This window comes from Trifolium pratense, linkage group LG5, assembly GCF_020283565.1.
Source record: "Trifolium pratense cultivar HEN17-A07 linkage group LG5, ARS_RC_1.1, whole genome shotgun sequence".
Taxonomy (NCBI): domain Eukaryota; kingdom Viridiplantae; phylum Streptophyta; class Magnoliopsida; order Fabales; family Fabaceae; genus Trifolium; species Trifolium pratense.
Window position 1 is genome coordinate 55,359,345 of NC_060063.1, and position 20,016 is coordinate 55,379,360.

Sequence of the window (20,016 nt, forward strand, 5' to 3'; positions counted from 1 at the left end):
AATTAATATTGCTTTAAAAATTAATTAAAATTGATCATTATTCTCCTTGGTTTCAAATATACGCAAAAAACTAGACTTTTCAGATTCATCGAATAATTAACTAATCTGATCTACATTACTTGAAGTAGGGAGTATTTTTTTAACAACTTTTTCACAAATAGGTATTTTTTAACAACTTTTTCACAAATAGGAAAGACAGGAGTAATAGTCTCTATCTCTACACACATTTACTTCTTTTGCTTGCTAAGGAAGTTAACACAAAAGAAGTAAATTTTACAAAGTTCTTTTAATTATATTGTACGCATGTTAAACCACAGTTGTTGTGTGTGCATCAGAAACTTCCAATCTTGAAATATGGCAAAGCAGAAGTTCCATCAAGGCCTTTTCCCATGGAGAATTCAACAAAATTCTGAACTGTAGTTTCCTTGTATTTTGGAGGATTATCTTCTGATAGTAATTCCTTTATAGGACCATAAATCCTTGTTGATGGCTGATAACTTGTGCTATAAAAGTTTGCAACTGATACTCTTGGACCTACATGGTTTGCCACCACTCTGTGCTCAACACTCTTGAATTTATCATTTGTTATAAGCTGTTTTCAACAGATTGGTTAATTAGTTCTTTTTTTGACAGAAAATTTGTTAATTAGTTAATCAACAGAAAAAAGTTTATACCGATAATGCATCAAAATTAATCTCGATAAAAATCACCTGTAGAAGATCACCAATGTTGATGACTAGAGCACCAGGAACAGGTGATACATCAACCCAACTATTTTCATGAAGAACTTGGAGGCCACCAATATGATCTTGTAGAAGCATAGTGATAAAGTCATCATCAGTATGTTTGGTTAATCCCAAAGTCAGTTCTGGTTCAGGACAAGAAGGATAGTAATTGCAAACAATTGCATGTCCCTCATTGCATCTCATTTCATTTAAATAGTTTGGATTCAGTCCAAGTGCTTCTGATAATAACTCAAACAGCACATTTCCCAGTTTCATAACTTGTTTTGTGTATTCCAGTATTATATCTCTGCAATCATATGGGCATAATATCTTAGTACTCGTTAGGTTTTAGAACGCTTCAAACGCGCGTTTGCAAAAGTCAAACGTGGTTTGGCCTTAAAATTTCATGTTTGCAATTGGTTTGGCCCTAAACTTGTTTAATCTAAGTTATTATCAAAATATGTTACAAAGATATGATATTGTTAAGTATGACAAGTTGCTGAGCAAGGCTCATAGTTCAAGGGTAATTTTGTAAATTAGACCGTTGTATTTGAACACAAGTTGTAATATTGTCGCTTTGGAGTTTGGAGTAAGAGACGTAAATACAATTGGCTAATCCTAATCAATTTTTTTTTTGAAAAAAAAAAAAAAAAAAACTCTGCGACTGCAATCTAAACCGTGATACCGAAGTTTTTAATGTCTTTGTGACCTTGATTGGGGCAGTATCAATAACATTTATGTTGGAGTAAGCCCTAAGAGCCAATCTATTTTCATAGTATTTGCTTTAGGAGTTTGAATATAAATATGGCATTTCTTTATTATATTTGTAAGGTTGCAAAATAATGAAGTCCCTAGAATAGAAAGTCCGTTTAATAATTAAGTGTGACTTAATCATGAGATAATATTAAACATAAGGACACTATTCTTAAAGTATCCGTAGTCGAGCTTTAAGGTAAAGGGGATAACCTTAAAGCATAAAGACTATTATGAAGATAGACTGATGATCACATCTCATGGATCATGGGATAAGGAGTTATCAAGTCTTGACGTAGGTATAAATATTAGGAGTAATATTTATACTGGATTGACCCGCTATGAGAGTACTACATGCAAAGTTATGCAAAGTGTCATAAGTTACTCTCATGGTGATAATGGTGTAAACCGCCCTTAGACCTGAAACCACTTTGTACCCTAGATGTGGAGTCAAGTACTTTGTTGCTGATCTAACGTTGTCCGTAACAGGATAACCATAAAGGCAGTTGATGGGTACTTCACAAAGCATGCTGAGGGACAGTAGTGACCTAGATGGAATTTGCCAATCCTGCATAACAGGATAAATGTCATGGGCCCAATATTGAACTGGACAAAGATGACACCAAGTATGTTCTGTGTTCAATATAGACATAAAGGGCAAAGGGGTAATTATACACACTGATATTATCACAAGAGGTTATGTTTAGATCACATGTTAATTTCTCGTAACTTGAGTAGCAGTGATGTGTTGCTAGATACCGCTCACTGTTTATTGTAATAAATAGTGATTTATTATAATTGTCAATGTTACGGAAACCTACAGGGTCACACACATAAGAACAATCTAGTGAGATTGGAACACCGTAAGGTACGGTGCACCTTGGAGAAATAAGGAAATATGATAAGGGTATTATGGTAATTAAAATGAGCATTACATCATATGGTATGATGTAGCAAGAAGGGGGTGCAAATATGTACTAGACATATTTACATGAGAATGGCGCCCACTATAGCCCATTTAGTTAAAAGGGCTTTAGTGTAATTTTGCCATGGCAAGTGGTTCTATAAATAGAACCCTTGTGGTAAGGAGAAATAGTGACACAATTTTGTTACTCATTCTCATGAGCCTTTGTTCTCTCCTCTCTTGAGAAACCCTAATCACCTTTCTAGAGTTTTTGTGAAAAACCCTAATCCTTATTTTGTGCCTCCTTTCTCCTAACCTTTCAAACCATTGGAGCTAGCACTCCATTGAAGGTTGTTGTTCGTGTGGACTGGCTAGAGGCGTTATACCTTTAACGCTTGTGATCAAATTCGTTGGTGACTTGGTGGTGACCTTGTTCGTGACGGTTCGAGGTTCTTGTTCGTGACCTTGTTCGTGATTCGAAGTGTTCGATAGCCGTTCGTGATTTAAAGGGAGTTTTCGAACCAAAAGGTAAAACTCTAAACACAATTCATGACCATTCGTAAGGATCACAAAAGGAAAATTTTAAAATTCCGCTGCTTTTATCGTATCAATTTTCCTTCAGTGGTATCAGAGCCACTTACGAAACCATGAATTGATGTTTGTTTAAATTCATGAATTCAGTTTTAATATGATTAAAACAGTTAATAAAAGATTAAAATCGAGTAATTAAAATTTGACGGTTGTTTGTGTATAAATTGGATGATTAACATTGAAACGGCTCCGGAATCCGACACTTGTATGGTGGAGCATGCGATATGTTGATTGTCCTAAGGTTACACGAACAAGAACGGTCAATACTTACATGTGATGTAAGTTTTGTGTATGAATTGGGTAATTAACATTGAAACGGCTTCGGAATCCGACACTTGTATGGTGAAGCATGCGATATGTTAATTGTCCTAAGGTTACACAATCAAGAACGGCCATAAACTTATATATGATATAAGTAACCGTAATGCCAAATGGTGTATGTGATATACCGTTAGTAATTTCGTTAAAATTATTATGAAAGTTATTCAATTAAAGCGAGCCGTGTTCATTTGTTTCGGAATCCGACATTTGTATGGTGAAACAATGACATGTTGATCAATTGGATTGAATTTGGTCATAAGGAATTTTGACGGCATGAAAGGGTTGCACAAATGTTGTGTCATTAAAATTAGGATTTGCAAAACGTATCAAGTGTTGATGCGAAAAGTAGATGATAAATATATTTAATTTTGAAATCGTTTCAAAATTCTAGAAATATCTTTTAAAATTGTTTTAAAAGATAATATCATCAATTTTGGAAATATTTTATTCAAAAGGATTTTGATTAAATAATTTTCCATATTTGACAAATATATTTAATTATGAAATCGTTTCAAATCTCTAGAAATATCTTTTAAAATTGTTTTAAAAGATAATATTACCAATTTTGGAAATATTTTATTCAAAAAGGTTTTGATTAAATAATTTTCCATATTTGGAGAATTGTCAAAAGATTTAATTCTACTTTAAAATAATGTTATTTATTTTAGCAAATTTTGATTCGAAATATTTAATTGTGAATTAAATATTTGAATCAAACTTACCTGATTTGATCAATCGCCGGATTTAATTAATTATGAGACTTTAATAATAATAAAGTTTGTTTGTTATTATTATATTTGATGATCGGTTATGGCCTTAGTTTATTTATTTTATTGCATTTGGTTTTTAAATACGGCCTGCGTGTCGTGCCTTATCTCTATTCTCTATATTCTCTTCTCATCCACTCCCTCGTATGTAAAACGAGTATTCTTTTATATTATTATGTAATATTATGAAGAAGAAGAACAATGGAGGTCAACCTTGGAGATCATGCTTGGAGAAGTATAGATCGTTTTAGGTTAGATTAGGTTCTCTCATTGGCTTGGGAGAACAAATGCGCTATGGGCCATACTGTTTCATTTTATTATATTATGTATGTTGATGCATGTTATGTATGGAGTGACGTCATTGTATGTAAGCCGTGGTAAGGTGAGATCAAATTAATTATAAAAGCCCTCAAAGGAATTAATATTAAGTTTTATTGCTTTCCAACGAATAGCGCCCTTCAAGATCAATATCGATCAATGTAGGTTTTGCCAACGCGAAGTGCATTGTCAATATTGATAAGTTGCGGTGAGGTAATTTATTTATCCGATCGCTATTTAATGGGTCTAACTTAACTAAAGAAAATATAATAAGATTATATGACTTTAGAAGCAAGTATTGGGTTATTCCATATGATGGATTAGAATAAGTGTTATTCACCCAATAGAAAGGATATGAGAGTTGTATGAGATACAATTGGGAAGGAGTTTCCTACCTAAATAACTAAGTTTTGTGTAATCAGCCCAACGCTGACTTAAAACGAAGTGAAAATGGATCTCATTCTCACTAGAAAATCTTCCAACGGGATTTTCCGAATCAAATGTCGAGGGTCATTTGTTTTGAGTAAAATAGTGAGGGAGCGTATTTAATTAAAGACCAAATTAAATATGATTTAGTCATAATATCTTACATATCTTTGTAATTAGAATTTCGAAATACAATACATATTAAGTTGTCCTTATGAAGGACAAGATTTTCAGAAAGGAGTTTCTGTATTGGTACAAATTGAGAATTGTTCTCAAATGCGAGAAAACTATAAGTCTTGAACTATAAACTGTGAACAACCTACCATAACTAGATTGGAAAAGGGATACTTGTTAGAAGCATCAAGTTGACGTCTAGATATAGAATATATAATAAATGATGTGATCATTTAATCTCAAGTAAGATCCTTTTGAAGGAACTTTAGAGTATGATAAATTTCTCAATGGATCAAAAAGTTGGTCATAGGATCAATCTAACAAATTATAATGGAATAGATATAGACAAAATTGTTTTGAATATCTACCGGAATTTGTTGAGTTGAATGAGAATTAATTTGCACTATCAAAGATTTGAGATATAATATAAATAAGATTTATATTCCTCTTATTTGAATAGTACAAAATGGTTGTCAAAGTAGAACGGCTATGGTTAGACCATTAAATAAAAATGACGTAAATAGTTCTTGGAAGAGTCAAACCAAAAGTATGAAGTGAGACTTCAATAATGCACATATTGTTATAGAAAGTCAAAATTTCTATTTCTACATCAAAAGTATATGATACAAGATGTTGAATCTCAATTTTTCGAAAATAGAGATGCTTAAAGAATTAGAACATTGGCTATAATTTTAAGTCAACCCATATCTAGAATGAAAATTGTTTCATTGATAATGAGAGCTTATGCAATGACTTAAAATCGAGTTTGAAATGGAACAAAATAATTGTTATTGAATTCCATCTAGTAATAGAAGTAGCAATTGTATATCTTGTATTGACAATATATGAATTGTAGCCTTAAATGATAAGACAAGTAATGGTCCTATCATTTAAGCAAAGTTTTCTATACTATTACTCCAAGTCAAGTAATGGACTAGGGTTCCATGGTCTTGATAGGGTTATCTATAACAATCGTGATAAGAGCCAAATATGATTTGGACCTTAAATATATCAAGAGCATTGTTGTTTAGTACAAATATTCGATGTGTCAATAAAATAACGCATGACCTATTTGAATAATATACATGAGATGTATGTCGACCACTAAACATATTTTGTATATTGAGTTTATTTTACTTCATTAACATTGATGATTAAAATCATTAGATGTTGGTAGGTGTATGACACCAATTAGAAATCTTTGAATTTGTCAAAGAAATTCAACAATGAAGAAAATAGAACTCGACAAAAGTATTTAAGTTATATGAATGAGTCATATCAGTAAATACTTAATTAAAAGACTATAATAACTATTTTATCACATCATGTTTGACATGATTTAAGGATAGTTTAATTATATATTGACTCTTTCTATAAATCTCTTTACTTATAATTAATCTTCACCCACAATTAGTTCCCTTTTAAAATGATCATAAAGACACCATATGCGATATGGAGGTAAGAGTACCAAGTTTGTCTTTATGAGAATTTTGGATTAAAATTTATTAGATAAATCTAATTCCAAATGAATGAATGAATAAGTGGAAATATCCTAAAGAAAGGGATATTGGTCCTATATCACTCTTAAGGACAAAAGGTTGTTTTGTTGCTAGGTTTGAAACATTCCTCTAGTGGGAGTGTGTCTCTAAAAGAGACAGTGGGAGTGATATAGAACTTGAATAAATTCAAGTACCACAAAACATATTTATTTAAAAGGGAATGCAAACCGGTTCCTCAAGGTTGTTGAAGAACCATTGTTTTAAAGTTGCACAAATCCAAGATAAGTCTAACATATCACATATGGCTACAAGGTATGGTTTTATCATGACTCAGCAATGTGATATGATTCTCATGGAAGATGAGTCTTTGACTTTCTAAAAGGTCGTAAGACGATCTAGATTATGAGAAGTGGCTAAATGCCATGAAATCTCATACAGAATCCATATACACTAACCTTATGTAGATAATGGTTATGTCTTCAAGATGAGTAAGACTCATACGATGAAAGTGAGTATTCTTTTTGAACACTGATATGGATGGTATTAAGAATACCTTATAATATTTGATTGCTTCTGCTAAATGTTGTACTACATGTTTTGGTAGATGGATAACAAAGTTGCATTCCTTAATTGGAATGACCTCATATATATGCGTTGGACATATACGTAAGGGTTTTGTTGATCCAAATGATGCTAGAAAGGTATATAACTTGTAGCTATCTAATTTTGATTAGATAGAGTTCTCAGAAAATTAAATTATTGTTTGTTCCTTTTATGAAGTTTTATGAAAAACAAATTAACAAGGACAAACCTATCTAACTTTGATTAGATCGAATAAATTTGAATATTTGTTCCTTTTGAAAGTTTTGTGGAAAACAAATGAAGGACAAATATAAATCTTGTGCATACAAAGTTTTAGTGGGAGTGATAATATCTGATATCATATTAATCATCAAGACATTTTTCTTATACATGTGAGACATGACTAGGAAAATAACTCTTGATGAAACACTTAGGCAAGAATTCCTAAAGAGTTAGGAATAACCTATGTACCAAAATTGAAATTAGTGTTTGACACTAACTTACCTTCAAGAATATCCCTAAGGACCTTAAAGGAACTAAGGCCTATTTCTTGAAATAGATGGGTATGGGAAGGATCATTATAAGGAAGTTATAATGAAGGAAGGTTCCATACCAATGTATTGTATATCATGGCTGAATACAAGCATTGAAAGCTATAAGATAAGCTTCGTAATATGTTTGTTTCAGTTAAATAAGTTGAGTATTTAAGATTGGATCGTTTGGCTCATGATTGAGCTAAAGATATGTTTCCGGTGTTACAAGTCACATTAATCACATTAGTGATGGTAATAGTTTAATCTTGCAAGAACACTTGAAAATAGATCTCACCGACGATTCATGAATATACTTAGACACTTATATATTTCGATAGAGATCGAAATAGAACGTTGGAAGATACGTAAGATACCAACATAGGAAATAGTTCCTTATCCACTAACAAAGCCTCTTGCGCAGTTGAAGCGTGATGGGCATACAAAGTCTATAGGTATTAAGAGAAACCTAGATTGGCTTTAGTGCTAGTGGGAGATTGTTGGAGTAAGCCCTAAGAGCCAATCTATTTTCATAGTATTTGCTTTAGGAGTTTGAATATAAATATGGCATTTCTTTATTATATTTGTAAGGTTGCAAAATAATGAAGTCCCTAGAATAGAAAGTCCGTTTAATAATTAAGTGTGACTTAATCATGAGATAATATTAAACATAAGGACACTATTCTTAAAGTATCCGTAGTCGAGCTTTAAGGTAAAGGGGATAACCTTAAAGCATAAAGACTATTATGAAGATAGACTGATGATCACATCTCATGGATCATGGGATAAGGAGTTATCAAGTCTTGACGTAGGTATAAATATTAGGAGTAATATTTATACTGGATTGACCCGCTATGAGAGTACTACATGCAAAGTTATGCAAAGTGTCATAAGTTACTCTCATGGTGATAATGGTGTAAACCGCCCTTAGACCTGAAACCACTTTGTACCCTAGATGTGGAGTCAAGTACTTTGTTGCTGATCTAACGTTGTCCGTAACAGGATAACCATAAAGGCAGTTGATGGGTACTTCACAAAGCATGCTGAGGGACAGTAGTGACCTAGATGGAATTTGCCAATCCTGCATAACAGGATAAATGTCATGGGCCCAATATTGAACTGGACAAAGATGACACCAAGTATGTTCTGTGTTCAATATAGACATAAAGGGCAAAGGGGTAATTATACACACTGATATTATCACAAGAGGTTATGTTTAGATCACATGTTAATTTCTCGTAACTTGAGTAGCAGTGATGTGTTGCTAGATACCGCTCACTGTTTATTGTAATAAATAGTGATTTATTATAATTGTCAATGTTACGGAAACCTACAGGGTCACACACATAAGAACAATCTAGTGAGATTGGAACACCGTAAGGTACGGTGCACCTTGGAGAAATAAGGAAATATGATAAGGGTATTATGGTAATTAAAATGAGCATTACATCATATGGTATGATGTAGCAAGAAGGGGGTGCAAATATGTACTAGACATATTTACATGAGAATGGCGCCCACTATAGCCCATTTAGTTAAAAGGGCTTTAGTGTAATTTTGCCATGGCAAGTGGTTCTATAAATAGAACCCTTGTGGTAAGGAGAAATAGTGACACAATTTTGTTACTCATTCTCATGAGCCTTTGTTCTCTCCTCTCTTGAGAAACCCTAATCACCTTTCTAGAGTTTTTGTGAAAAACCCTAATCCTTATTTTGTGTCTCCTTTCTCCTAACCTTTCAAACCATTGGAGCTAGCACTCCATTGAAGGTTGTTGTTCGTGTGGACTGGCTAGAGGCGTTATACCTTTAACGCTTGTGATCAAATTCGTTGGTGACTTGGTGGTGACCTTGTTCGTGACGGTTCGAGGTTCTTGTTCGTGACCTTGTTCGTGATTCGAAGTGTTCGATAGCCGTTCGTGATTTAAAGGGAGTTTTCGAACCAAAAGGTAAAACTCTAAACACAATTCATGACCATTCGTAAGGATCACAAAAGGAAAATTTTAAAATTCCGCTGCTTTTATCGTATCAATTTTCCTTCAATTTAACCATACTTCGCGGCAATGTTAAGGATCGTGCCACGACAAAGATTTAATATATCTTAAACTTTTTAGTGCTGGTGCCCTATAATCACTATGCTTCAACAAGTTATATTCTACTAAAATTAAAGATTATATCTAACATATATACCTGCACACTGATGGCAAATCTTCTGGTTTAGGAGATTTTGGAGCCATAATACAATAAAAGGTATCCCTCCAATTTGCAGCTGGTGAATTATAAAGATCAAAGTTGCTAGTATAAATGAAAGGCCTCGAAGGTTCACGCGAGTATAGTTCTCGTTTCACTTCAGAATCTTGCTCAAAGAATCTAATCACTCCATTCTTCATCTCATCCAAAACACTCACTTCAATTCCATGATTAACAATTTGAAAGAAACCCCATTTTTCAGATGCTTCTCTAATTTTCTCGACAACTATTTTCCTTGTGGTTGGATCTTGATGAATATCAACAAGATCAATAGTAGGAACATCAAGTTTGGTGATGTTGCTTGAAGTTGAAGATGAATCATCCTTGTTGAATTCATGATAGAACATGCGAGGGATTTTTGTGACAGAAGCATCAACAAGTCCTTTAACACCATCTTTTGTGTCATCAAATGCTTTGAGCTCACTTATTCTATCATAGTCATGTTTTGTTGTCACTGAAATTTCATTGGTTTTAGAGATTTCCATTTTTTTCCTTATCCCTGTTGTGCATACAGTTTTTCAAGTTTAAATCTCTTTATAGACCTGCATCCATCAAGTGGGAGGATTCAAACTATGTAGCACTGATAATTCTGACTGAAGATGTGACAGTGTACATATTAATGTTAACATGTCAATATCGTCTTTAGTGTCGTGTCTAATAATTTCGCAGAAAAAAATCACAATAATTGAGTAGTGGCTAAAATGGACCACCATAATTGAGCATTTGGTAGGGGATCGGAACCACTTAATGTCAGAACTGACTCCGAACTCTGGACTACTAGCGCCCCTTCCCCAGAAACCAGTGTGAAAACCAAAAAAAAAGAACCACCATAATAGGTGGTACATAGTGGATAACAAATTTGTCAATTTGTGTATTGAGAAAATTAACCGACCCCATTAGACCCTTAAATTAAATGGATGCATTCTTCTCAATTTTAAGCTAGAACAATTCTTCCAAATGACAAAAGTTAAATTGATTAGTCAAAGAGATAATTTCATGATTGGGACAATCCATTGAAAAACTGGGACTTCCTCCACCTCTCAAAAATAAAATAAAATTGGGACTTCCATATGGATAAGGAAAAGATAAGATTAAACAATATTTTTTCCCTTTTGTAATACATGAAGTAATTCATTTAACCATTTCACATAAGTAATAATTAATTTTTTTTGACATAATAATAATAATAATAATAATAATAATAATGAATGTTCCTTTTGAGACCAATAATACATCGTGTCAGATCCGTTGACACCATGTGTTAAAGTTAATTTTAACACCAAATCTTATCCATCGATTTTAATTGATCTAATGGTCCATGTTTATTCTTCAATTATGCCCACTTGATCATTACTCACAAAATTACTCCTCGTTTTTACTCCCAGATGAGAACAATGTTTGGTCCTCTTGTTTCGACCTCTTGCCTCTTAATTTATTTTCCTTTGAAAATTTGTCCTTAACTTATTTTAATGGCGTGGGTGTTATCAACATGTTCTTCATGGAGTTTGTGGAAAAAAGCTTTTTTTTCCCTCCAATATAATTAATTCTTTGTGAATTAATAATATGAAAGATGGTTTTTTGTGTTTCATATTATCATATTTTAGCAATCTTTGATTTATCAGTGTGCCTACCATAAAGCAACAGAACTTTTTAGGGCAAAAAATTTGGGAGAAAATCATATATGGCTAAAAACAATATTTAACAAACTTATAGAGAGGAAACGAACAAAAAGATCAAATTTTTCATGCAAGACTGGTCTTTAGACGATGAATCGATGATAAATGCACCGACAAACCAGGCAGCTAACAAGAGAGCGAGCGCACCCCTGGGAGAGTAGAGAACTATTATGTGAGGTTTCAAGTTAATAAATCTAAGCCATCGGATTAAACTTAAATAACGGTCTAGATTTGGTGTCACAATATAAAGTTTGACACCTGGTATCAACGGATCCTGACTCTAATACATCCACACAAATATAGAATCTAAATGTATGCCAAGTTTGGAACAATAAAAAAAAGATGCCGCATGTGCATGTACCAAATATAGCAAAGTAAATTTTACAAAGTTCTTTTAATTATAATGTAAACATGTTAAACCACATTTGTTGTGTGTGCATCAGAAATTTCCAATCTTGAAATATGGCAAAGAAGAAGTTATTCCATCAAAGCCTCTTGCCATGGAGAATTCAACATAATCCTGAACTGTAGTTTCCTTGTACATTGGAGGATTATCTTCTGATACTAATTCCTTTATAGGACCATAAAGCCTTGTTGATGGCTGAAAACTTCTAAAAAAGCTTGCAACTGATACTCTAGGACCTACATGGTTTGCCACCACTCTGTGCTCAACACTCTTGAATTTGTCATTTGTTATAAGCTGTTTTCAACAAATTTGTTAATTTAGTTAATCAACAAAAAAAAAGTAAATATTCATGCCTTTTTTTTATCGGTGTTGTTGTGTATGACTCAAAATTATTAAGCTACTTGTTTAGCAAAATATGTGGGTTACAAGGATATTTCTTGAAGTGCAAGACTAGTAATCTCGGTTGGCAAGACATATGGACTATAAGGATATCTCTTGAAGTGCAAGATTAACAATATTGGCTGGCGAGATATATATGGGCCACAAGAATATTTCTTAATGTGCAAGACTAACAATCTTGTTTGGTAAGCTGTAGTCCATAAAGTTATGTCTTGCAATGCAATATTATAAGTAGATTGATGCCGATATATAAACAACATAATGTTTGAGTGAGTGAAAAACAAAGAAAGCAATCTTAGATAGATCGAAAGAGGAAACCTTTAGGGTTAAAAGTTGAATGCTTTTGGGAGATTCGAGAAAATGGTAGAACTAGGATCGAAGGTTAATTCTTGTAACTCCTTTGTGAATCTTTGTGTAACAAAACTCAATTGATTAGTAGAACGGAAGACTGCTCTTTCCCCATGTGTATGCCTTTGTTGGACTGAAATGGGTAAACAATATTGTGTGGTTTTCTTCTCTTTGATTGTGTTTCTCATTTTTGTTCGTGATCATTATTGCATTACTTGGTTATCGGTTGCTACTCTTTTTGCTGCACGTACACATCAAAGTACTATTGGTGTGAGTTTTTAATTCTATTCACAACCGGTGTTAACCTTCCGGTTCATAAGGGAATGAATATGATAATCTTGAGTTCAGCGGCGAGGTAAATAAAGTCTGGACAATAATTGTTCATCCGAAGAACTCATGTTTTAAAAAGTAATATTATGAATCATGATGAAACAAGACTGAAATATGAATAAAGAAAAATTGCATCTTTCACTCTTTTTAAAACTATACAATCACAAGAAATTATCCAAACAAAAAACAAGCAAAAGATGAAAATGAGCTTAGTTCATATGCATTAACAATTTTATATTGTCGATTGATCATAACTGTTGGATTATTACAAACATTTGATTTTGATCATATTAATCTTAAAAGTCATAAAAATGATAGAATTGTGATTAACTGACGGTGTAAAAAAATCTCAATAAAAATTACCTGTAGAAGATCGCCAATGTTGATTACAAGAGCACCAGGAAGAGGTGATACATCAACCCAATTATTTTCATGAAGAACTTGGAGGCCACCAATATGATCTTGCAGAAGCACAGTGATAAAGTCAATATCGCTATGTCTGGCTGCTCCTAAAGTCAATTCTGGTTCAGGACAAGAAGGATAGTAATGGCCAGCAATTGCAAGTCCATCATCGCATCTCATCATGTCATTTAAGTAGTTTGGATTCAATCCAAGTGCTTCTGATAATAACTCAAACAATACATTTCCCAGTTTCATAACTTGTTTTGTGTATTCCAGCAGTATATCTCTGCAACCATATGCACATAATATCTTAGTGTTTAATCTCAGCTATTATCAAAATCTGTTACAAAGATATGATATTGTTAGATATGACTCGAGGTTTATTGATAAATTGGCAAGTTGCTCAAGCAAGGCTCATAGTTCAGGGGTAATTTTGTAAACAAGACCGTAATATTTAAACACAAGTCACTAGTAGAAAAAACACTTTTTACATCTGGCCAAAAACGCATTTTACATCTGGCCGCGGTCAGATGTAGACGCACAAGATATAGTAAGTTTACACGTTTTACATCTGACACAGCCAGATGTAAAATCTACACTTTTTACCTCTGTTTTCGTACGTCAACTGATGTGAAGACCATTTTTTCAAATTTTGTTTTTTATTTTAATTGAACCTTTTACATCTGGCTAAACTATCAACCAGATGTGAAATGTTCACTTTTTTTTAAAAAAAATCCTTGGTTTTTTTTAATTTTTTTTTTGACACGAGGTTTTTTTATTTTAAATCCTGATTTTTTTTTAACCCACATGCATATATATATATATACCTCCTGGCAGAAATCAATCCAGATCACATTGAAAAATATTCATATTTGAGTTAAATACGAGTATGCACACATTGAAATCAATCCAGATCAACAACATACACTTTACTTATATCATTACATTTTTACATGTATAATCTAGATAAAATATGCATGTGCAAATGTTGTATATTATACTATTCAAGAAAACAAAAATTATTGCCTATTTGTATTATTTGTATGTGCAAATGTTGAATATTATACTATTCAATTTAAAAGCAGTAAATTATGCACCTCCTTTAGTTCCAATTTGAAGCCTAATAACTAGAGGAAGGTATAGTTGCGCTTGATGCTTCGTCAGTTCCAATTCCCATTCCACCATGTTTTTCCATGAAGTCAATCATCTCAATAATAGCTTCCTCAGTTCCCAGGCGGTTAGGTCCAGAAAAAATCTATAAGAAAATATACCATTACACATACAAGAAAATATATTGATTCAAATAAATCCATATTTCACAACGTAAATTGTTTCTACTTACTTCTTTTACGACGGAAATATTCCTGGGAAGATTCTGGTTATAACTTCCAAATAGATATTCATCTGACCTGATCAATGCACACAGTTTACAACTTTTTCTTAGCCCAATACACGTACCAAAATATAAATGTGATAATAATTTGAAATCAATTTAACAAGCAGTCCATGTGAATTAAGTATACTTTATCACCTTTGCATCAATTTAACAAGCAGTTCATTGAAATCATGCTTCAAGCTAAATTACAACACCAACACTGTCATCAAATCAAGACAGTTCACAAGGCCTAAGAGCTCCTAAATAGCAACATACCAAAACTCAAGCTAAACAACGTCGAACTTCAAATAAGAGAGAAACTCAGCCTGAGTCAATGATTGTCCTTTTGATTCTCTTAGTAATTTCTCCATTTTTACACTCTGACTTTAACAGGTACAAGGACCACATTGATACTGATATACTTCCAACAACATAAAATAAAACCTCTAAAACTTATTTAAAATTACAAGAATATATACTAACAAGTTCTATACTAGTTCATTTTGCCATAATATATATACTAACAAGTTTATTACTGACCACACAAATGCATCCTTGTCGAAGCCTTTTAGCAATACTATCTGTGATGAGCTGCAGCCAATGGAAGTAGATTAATTTGAAAATGTTCCAATATTGAAAATATTATGGTAGGACAGAAATTCATTTTAATTAAGCTCAAGAGTTCAAACATAGGATTATGAAAATATGACAACTGATTATTCTGATATAAACTAGAATTATATAACCAAAAAAATATAGAATACGCATTTAGTGATCTATCACTGTACAAGAGTATTTAAAAAATATAGAGAGAGAGAGAGGCTGATCTTACTGTTTTCCATCCTTCCCTACAGTTGATAAGCCCATAGCATTTGGTTCCTTCAAAGACCATTCAACAGATTGCATCTAATACAGATATTGCAGTCATCTTGGTAGTGAATCTCATAACTAACAAAGAAAGTCTAATTTGGCCATTGAAAACCAATTCACCAACAAACCGGTGATTCCATGATATACACGATGATATACATATTAGTGTTCAACTCATAATCTTACCGAGCTTAGATAAAGTAAATCAGTGCAGAAAATGGTTCAAATCTTCATCCCTTTAAAACATAATTTAACAACAAAAACATAAAAGTCATAAGCAATCAAGTAAATATGTAACCCTTATCAATTTGAAACACAGAGAACAAGTTATTAGCATCAAAGCTTCAACAAATTGAAGCACCCTACAGCAAGACACTTGTTAGCATATAGCCTTAAAGTGAGCCACATGTGAAACCAATTAAGCTACTATCTCAAAACTTTGAAAACGTTTTTCATTCAAATCTTCATCTCTAAGTGCATTTATCTACAGATGATCAAAAATTAAGTTTAAGAAAGAATATAATTCAGTTATTTGATTCACAAAGCCACGTGCCGATGGTAAAACATCAAACAATAATTCAAACCTCTTCAGGGGAGAGCTGATAATCACATAAGAAACATGTCACAATCTCTTGTGTTTGTGTATTATAGTTTCAAGCTCTTGTTTGAGCCTCAATGTGGTACTGATAATGTCACCAGTGCTAGCACTACAACTGTTCAAAGCCTTTGCTATCCTGTAAAAATATAGAACCTAAAATTTTATTCAAAGATCTGCTGGCTAGAAAGACAAAGAATCCATTCTCATTGAAAGAAAACTAAGAAAAAAAAATCACTATCATATAATTTCCAGTATACCAGACAAAAAAATCATTGAAACTTTAAATGAAAAAAAAAACTAAGAAAACATAAACAGATCTGACAGAGTACCAAACTAAGAACATAATTTTAAGAATAAAAATTGAGAATAGAATCAATACCTGTTTGCGTTTTCAGTCGGAGAGCTTCGATTTGGGACGAGAGAGCTTCAATTCATGTAATTTCCGTTTATCAGTGAGCCTTGATTCTGCAATTAGGTAATCATCAATGAGAGAGATGACGAGATTGTGAGAGTTCGATAGTGAGAGAACAGGTATGCGACCACCACTGTGTGAGAATAGAATCAAAGCTCTCTCAGCTTGTTCCTCTCCCTCCGACCGAAAACCCAAAATCAGCTTTGATTCGTTTCATTGAGCTTCTATTTGGGTTCAGTAAGCCTTGATTCTTCAATTAGGGATTGGAATTTGTGATTCAGTGAAAGAGATTGGAGGGTAGGGTTCGAGGGAGAACGGGTGTGAGAGAGAGAGAGAGGGATAGTTCGATCGAGTGAGAGAGTGAACGATTTGCTGAAACAAAGATTTGTTGAACTAGTTCGATCAATTTGGTGAAATTGAAAGCTAGGGTTCGGTTTGTTCTTTGTGTGCGTGAAGCTGATGAGAGAAGATTAGGTTGTTTTGTTTTTTTGCGTGCATCAAGCTTATGATAATTTCCCTTCAAATAAAAAAATACACTTTAGACAATTTTTGCAATAATTACAGAATTGCCACCGCATTTAGTTTTGCTTCTGGGGGATATTTTGATCAGATGTAATAGTTGTGTCTATGTATTTTTCATATCAAGTACAATTGAAACCAGATGTAAAGAGTACTCTATTTTACTTTTCACATCTGACATCTCTTCCACTGATGTAAAACCTTTAGTAATATGTCATATTTGTACTAGTGAGTTTTACTCTGTAAACTCTAAGTTTGATTAATAGAAAGGTACCGCAGCCCCGCTCTGTAGTCAGAGATGTAAGTACAATTGGTCAGAGATGTAAGGCCAAAATATATAACTCTTGCATGTACAAAATTCCTAATAGACATAACCAAATAAATTCAAATCATTTTTTTATGAAAAATAAACCCTGTGACTGCAACCTTTACCGCAACACCAAAGTTTTTAACCATACTTCACGGCAATATTAAGGAACGTGACACGACTTAGATATAATATATCTTTTCTTAAAAGTCGGAGTGTTTTTTACTATTCCTTGATTTTGCATCATCCTGATCCTAGGCTATTGTTAGCAACGTAAGTCAGGTTAGAGATCCTACGTAGGATCGGTAGGCCGGTGTCATAAGCTCGAGGTTGTCCCCCCTTCCTACGGGTTCCCCCACCAGAGCCCGCTTACGGCACGCATGACGCATGGTTACAACCTTTGCCTTAGCGTACAACAACTTATATAAAAAGCATGAACCACCTCGAACTCACTTGATGGTTCATGGTTCTACGTAATTAGTAGGATCGAGTTTCTACTCCAATCCAAAGGTTTTTAGGGTTGTGAACTCAAGAGTACCGTTACGAGTTCTTTGAGTAAGGAACTGGTAGCTTTTACTTATGTCCATGAGTGAGAACTGTAGTAGTAGATTGAGTTAAAGAGTTTGATCCCCCCGCAACTGCGATCGAAAGGGGACTGAAACCACTTTATGTCAGAACCGACTCCCGAACCAAATTAGGTGGTTCGGTGGGTAGGATACTGGTGGTGAAATTAAAGATTATATCTATAATATACCTGCATACTGATGGCAAATCTTCTGGTTTAGGAGATTTTGGAGCCATAAGACAAGAAAAGGTATCCCTCCAACAAGCAGCTGCCGAAGTATAAAGATCAAAGTTGCTATTATAAACCAAAGGCCTCAAAGGTTCACGTGAGTATAGTTCTCTTTTCACTTCAGAATCTTGCTCATAGAATCTAATCACTCCATTCTTCATCTCATCCAAAACACTCACTTCAATTCCATGATTAACAATTTGAAAGAAACCCCATTTCTCAGATGCCTCTCTAATTTGCTCAACAACTATTTTCCTTCTTGTTGGATCTTGATGAATATCAACAAGGTCAATAGTAGGAACATCAAGTTTGGTGATGTTGCTTGAAGTTGAAGATAAATCCTTGTCGAATTTATGATGGAACATGCGAGGAATTTTTGTGACAGAAGCATCAACAAGTCCTTTAACACCATCTTTTGTTTCATCAAATGCTTTGACCTCACTTACTCTATCATAGTCATGTTTTGTTGTCACTGAAATTTCACTGTTTTTAGAGATTTCCATTTGTTTCCTTATCAATATTGTGGATGCAGTTTCTCAAGCTTAAATCACTTTATGGATCTGCATCATCACAAATGGGAGCATTGTAGCACTGACAATTCTAATCGAAAATGTAGATTTTTTTTTTATCAATCACCATAATGGTACATGGAATCCGTTTAGATTTGACTTATTTTTGAACTTATGAAAATAATTTATGCAAATAAATCAACTTTTAGATTAATTCATAAGTTTTCACCGATAAATATTGTATATTTATAAGTTGTTTTCTCGTAAGCTATTTTGAAAACTTATAATAATATATAAAAGTGTATTTATTTGTATAAATTATTTCGCATAAATTCAATAATAAGCCGATCTAAACGGGCCTAAAGTGGACAACAAATTTGATAATTTGTGTATGGACAAAATAAACCGACCCCATTAGACATTGCTCTAAATTATTAGACCCTTAAATGGATGCATTCAACTCAATTTTAAGCTAGAACAATTCTTCCAAATGACAAAAAGTTAATTGATTAGTTAAAGTGGTAATTTCATGATTGGGACAATCCATTGAAAAATTTGGACTTCCTCTACCTCTCAAAAATAAAATAATTTGGGACTTATATGGATAAGGAAAAGATAATATTAAGTAACTTTTTTCCCTTTGTAATATGTGAATTGATTCATTTAACCATTTCACATAAACAATATTAATTAGAAAGTACAATTGTTATAAAAAAAAATTACTAGAAAATACAATTCAAAAAACCTATTAATATTTGAAAATTAATTAAAATTGATCATTAGTATTTTGGCTAAATTTCACTTTTGCGTCTGACTCCCTAATATGTTGATATGTTTTTTTAACATAAATGTAACTCACATGAAATGTGACTCACATGCCACATCAGCAAGTCACCACATGTGGACAGTGTGACTCACATAACATGCTGACGTGGCATGTGAGTTGTTGTCCATGTGTATATTGACTTTGTCAAAATCAATGGGGCCAAAAGTACTATTATGAAAGTTAGGAATCCAATACAATTTTGTGAAAGTTAGAGGGCCAAAAATGTAATTTAGCATAGTATTTTTTAACAATACTTTTGCACTATGTTTGTTTCTAGGGAAAGTGAGAGGAGGGATAGAAGGAAGGATAGAAAGTTTATGGAAAAACGTGCTTCCCTTGTTTGGTTGTTTTGTCAGAAAGAAAAGAAAGTGCTCTTTTGGTGGACCCCACGTCCTAAAACATTTCCGTCC

At 33.1% G+C, this 20,016-nt stretch overlaps 3 protein-coding genes across 6 annotated transcripts; all 3 read right to left on the minus strand.

Annotated features, from left to right (window-relative positions):
- Positions 1 to 84: 84 nt before the first annotated feature.
- LOC123883325 (1-aminocyclopropane-1-carboxylate oxidase homolog 1-like) lies at positions 85 to 10,422 on the minus strand. Its single transcript, XM_045932083.1, has 3 exons — positions 9,777 to 10,422; positions 711 to 1,032; positions 85 to 592 (listed from the first exon to the last, which is right to left on the minus strand). The coding sequence occupies exons 1-3, from the start codon at positions 10,319 to 10,321 to the stop codon at positions 332 to 334; spliced, it is 1,128 nt and encodes a 375-aa protein (XP_045788039.1). The 5' UTR covers positions 10,322 to 10,422; the 3' UTR covers positions 85 to 331.
- A 1,263-nt stretch (positions 10,423 to 11,685) lies between these two features.
- LOC123883326 (1-aminocyclopropane-1-carboxylate oxidase homolog 1-like) lies at positions 11,686 to 18,891 on the minus strand. The gene is made up of 3 exons (XM_045932084.1): positions 18,233 to 18,891; positions 13,359 to 13,683; positions 11,686 to 12,212 (listed from the first exon to the last, which is right to left on the minus strand). The coding sequence occupies exons 1-3, from the start codon at positions 18,772 to 18,774 to the stop codon at positions 11,952 to 11,954; spliced, it is 1,128 nt and encodes a 375-aa protein (XP_045788040.1). The 5' UTR covers positions 18,775 to 18,891; the 3' UTR covers positions 11,686 to 11,951.
- Positions 14,313 to 17,072, minus strand: LOC123883328. Of its 4 annotated transcripts, XM_045932088.1 has the most exons (6): positions 16,620 to 17,072; positions 16,227 to 16,376; positions 15,605 to 15,678; positions 15,313 to 15,363; positions 14,740 to 14,806; positions 14,313 to 14,652 (listed from the first exon to the last, which is right to left on the minus strand). In XM_045932088.1, exons 3-6 carry the CDS (start codon positions 15,676 to 15,678, stop codon positions 14,518 to 14,520), a joined length of 327 nt encoding a protein of 108 aa, XP_045788044.1. In that variant the 5' UTR covers positions 16,227 to 16,376; positions 16,620 to 17,072; the 3' UTR covers positions 14,313 to 14,517. The 4 variants fall into 4 exon arrangements, 3 of the variants coding, with proteins under 3 accessions (XP_045788044.1, XP_045788042.1, XP_045788043.1); XR_006800159.1 differs by having other exon boundaries at positions 14,740 to 15,185; positions 15,605 to 16,376; XM_045932086.1 differs by having other exon boundaries at positions 15,605 to 16,376.
- Positions 18,892 to 20,016: the final 1,125 nt, after the last annotated feature.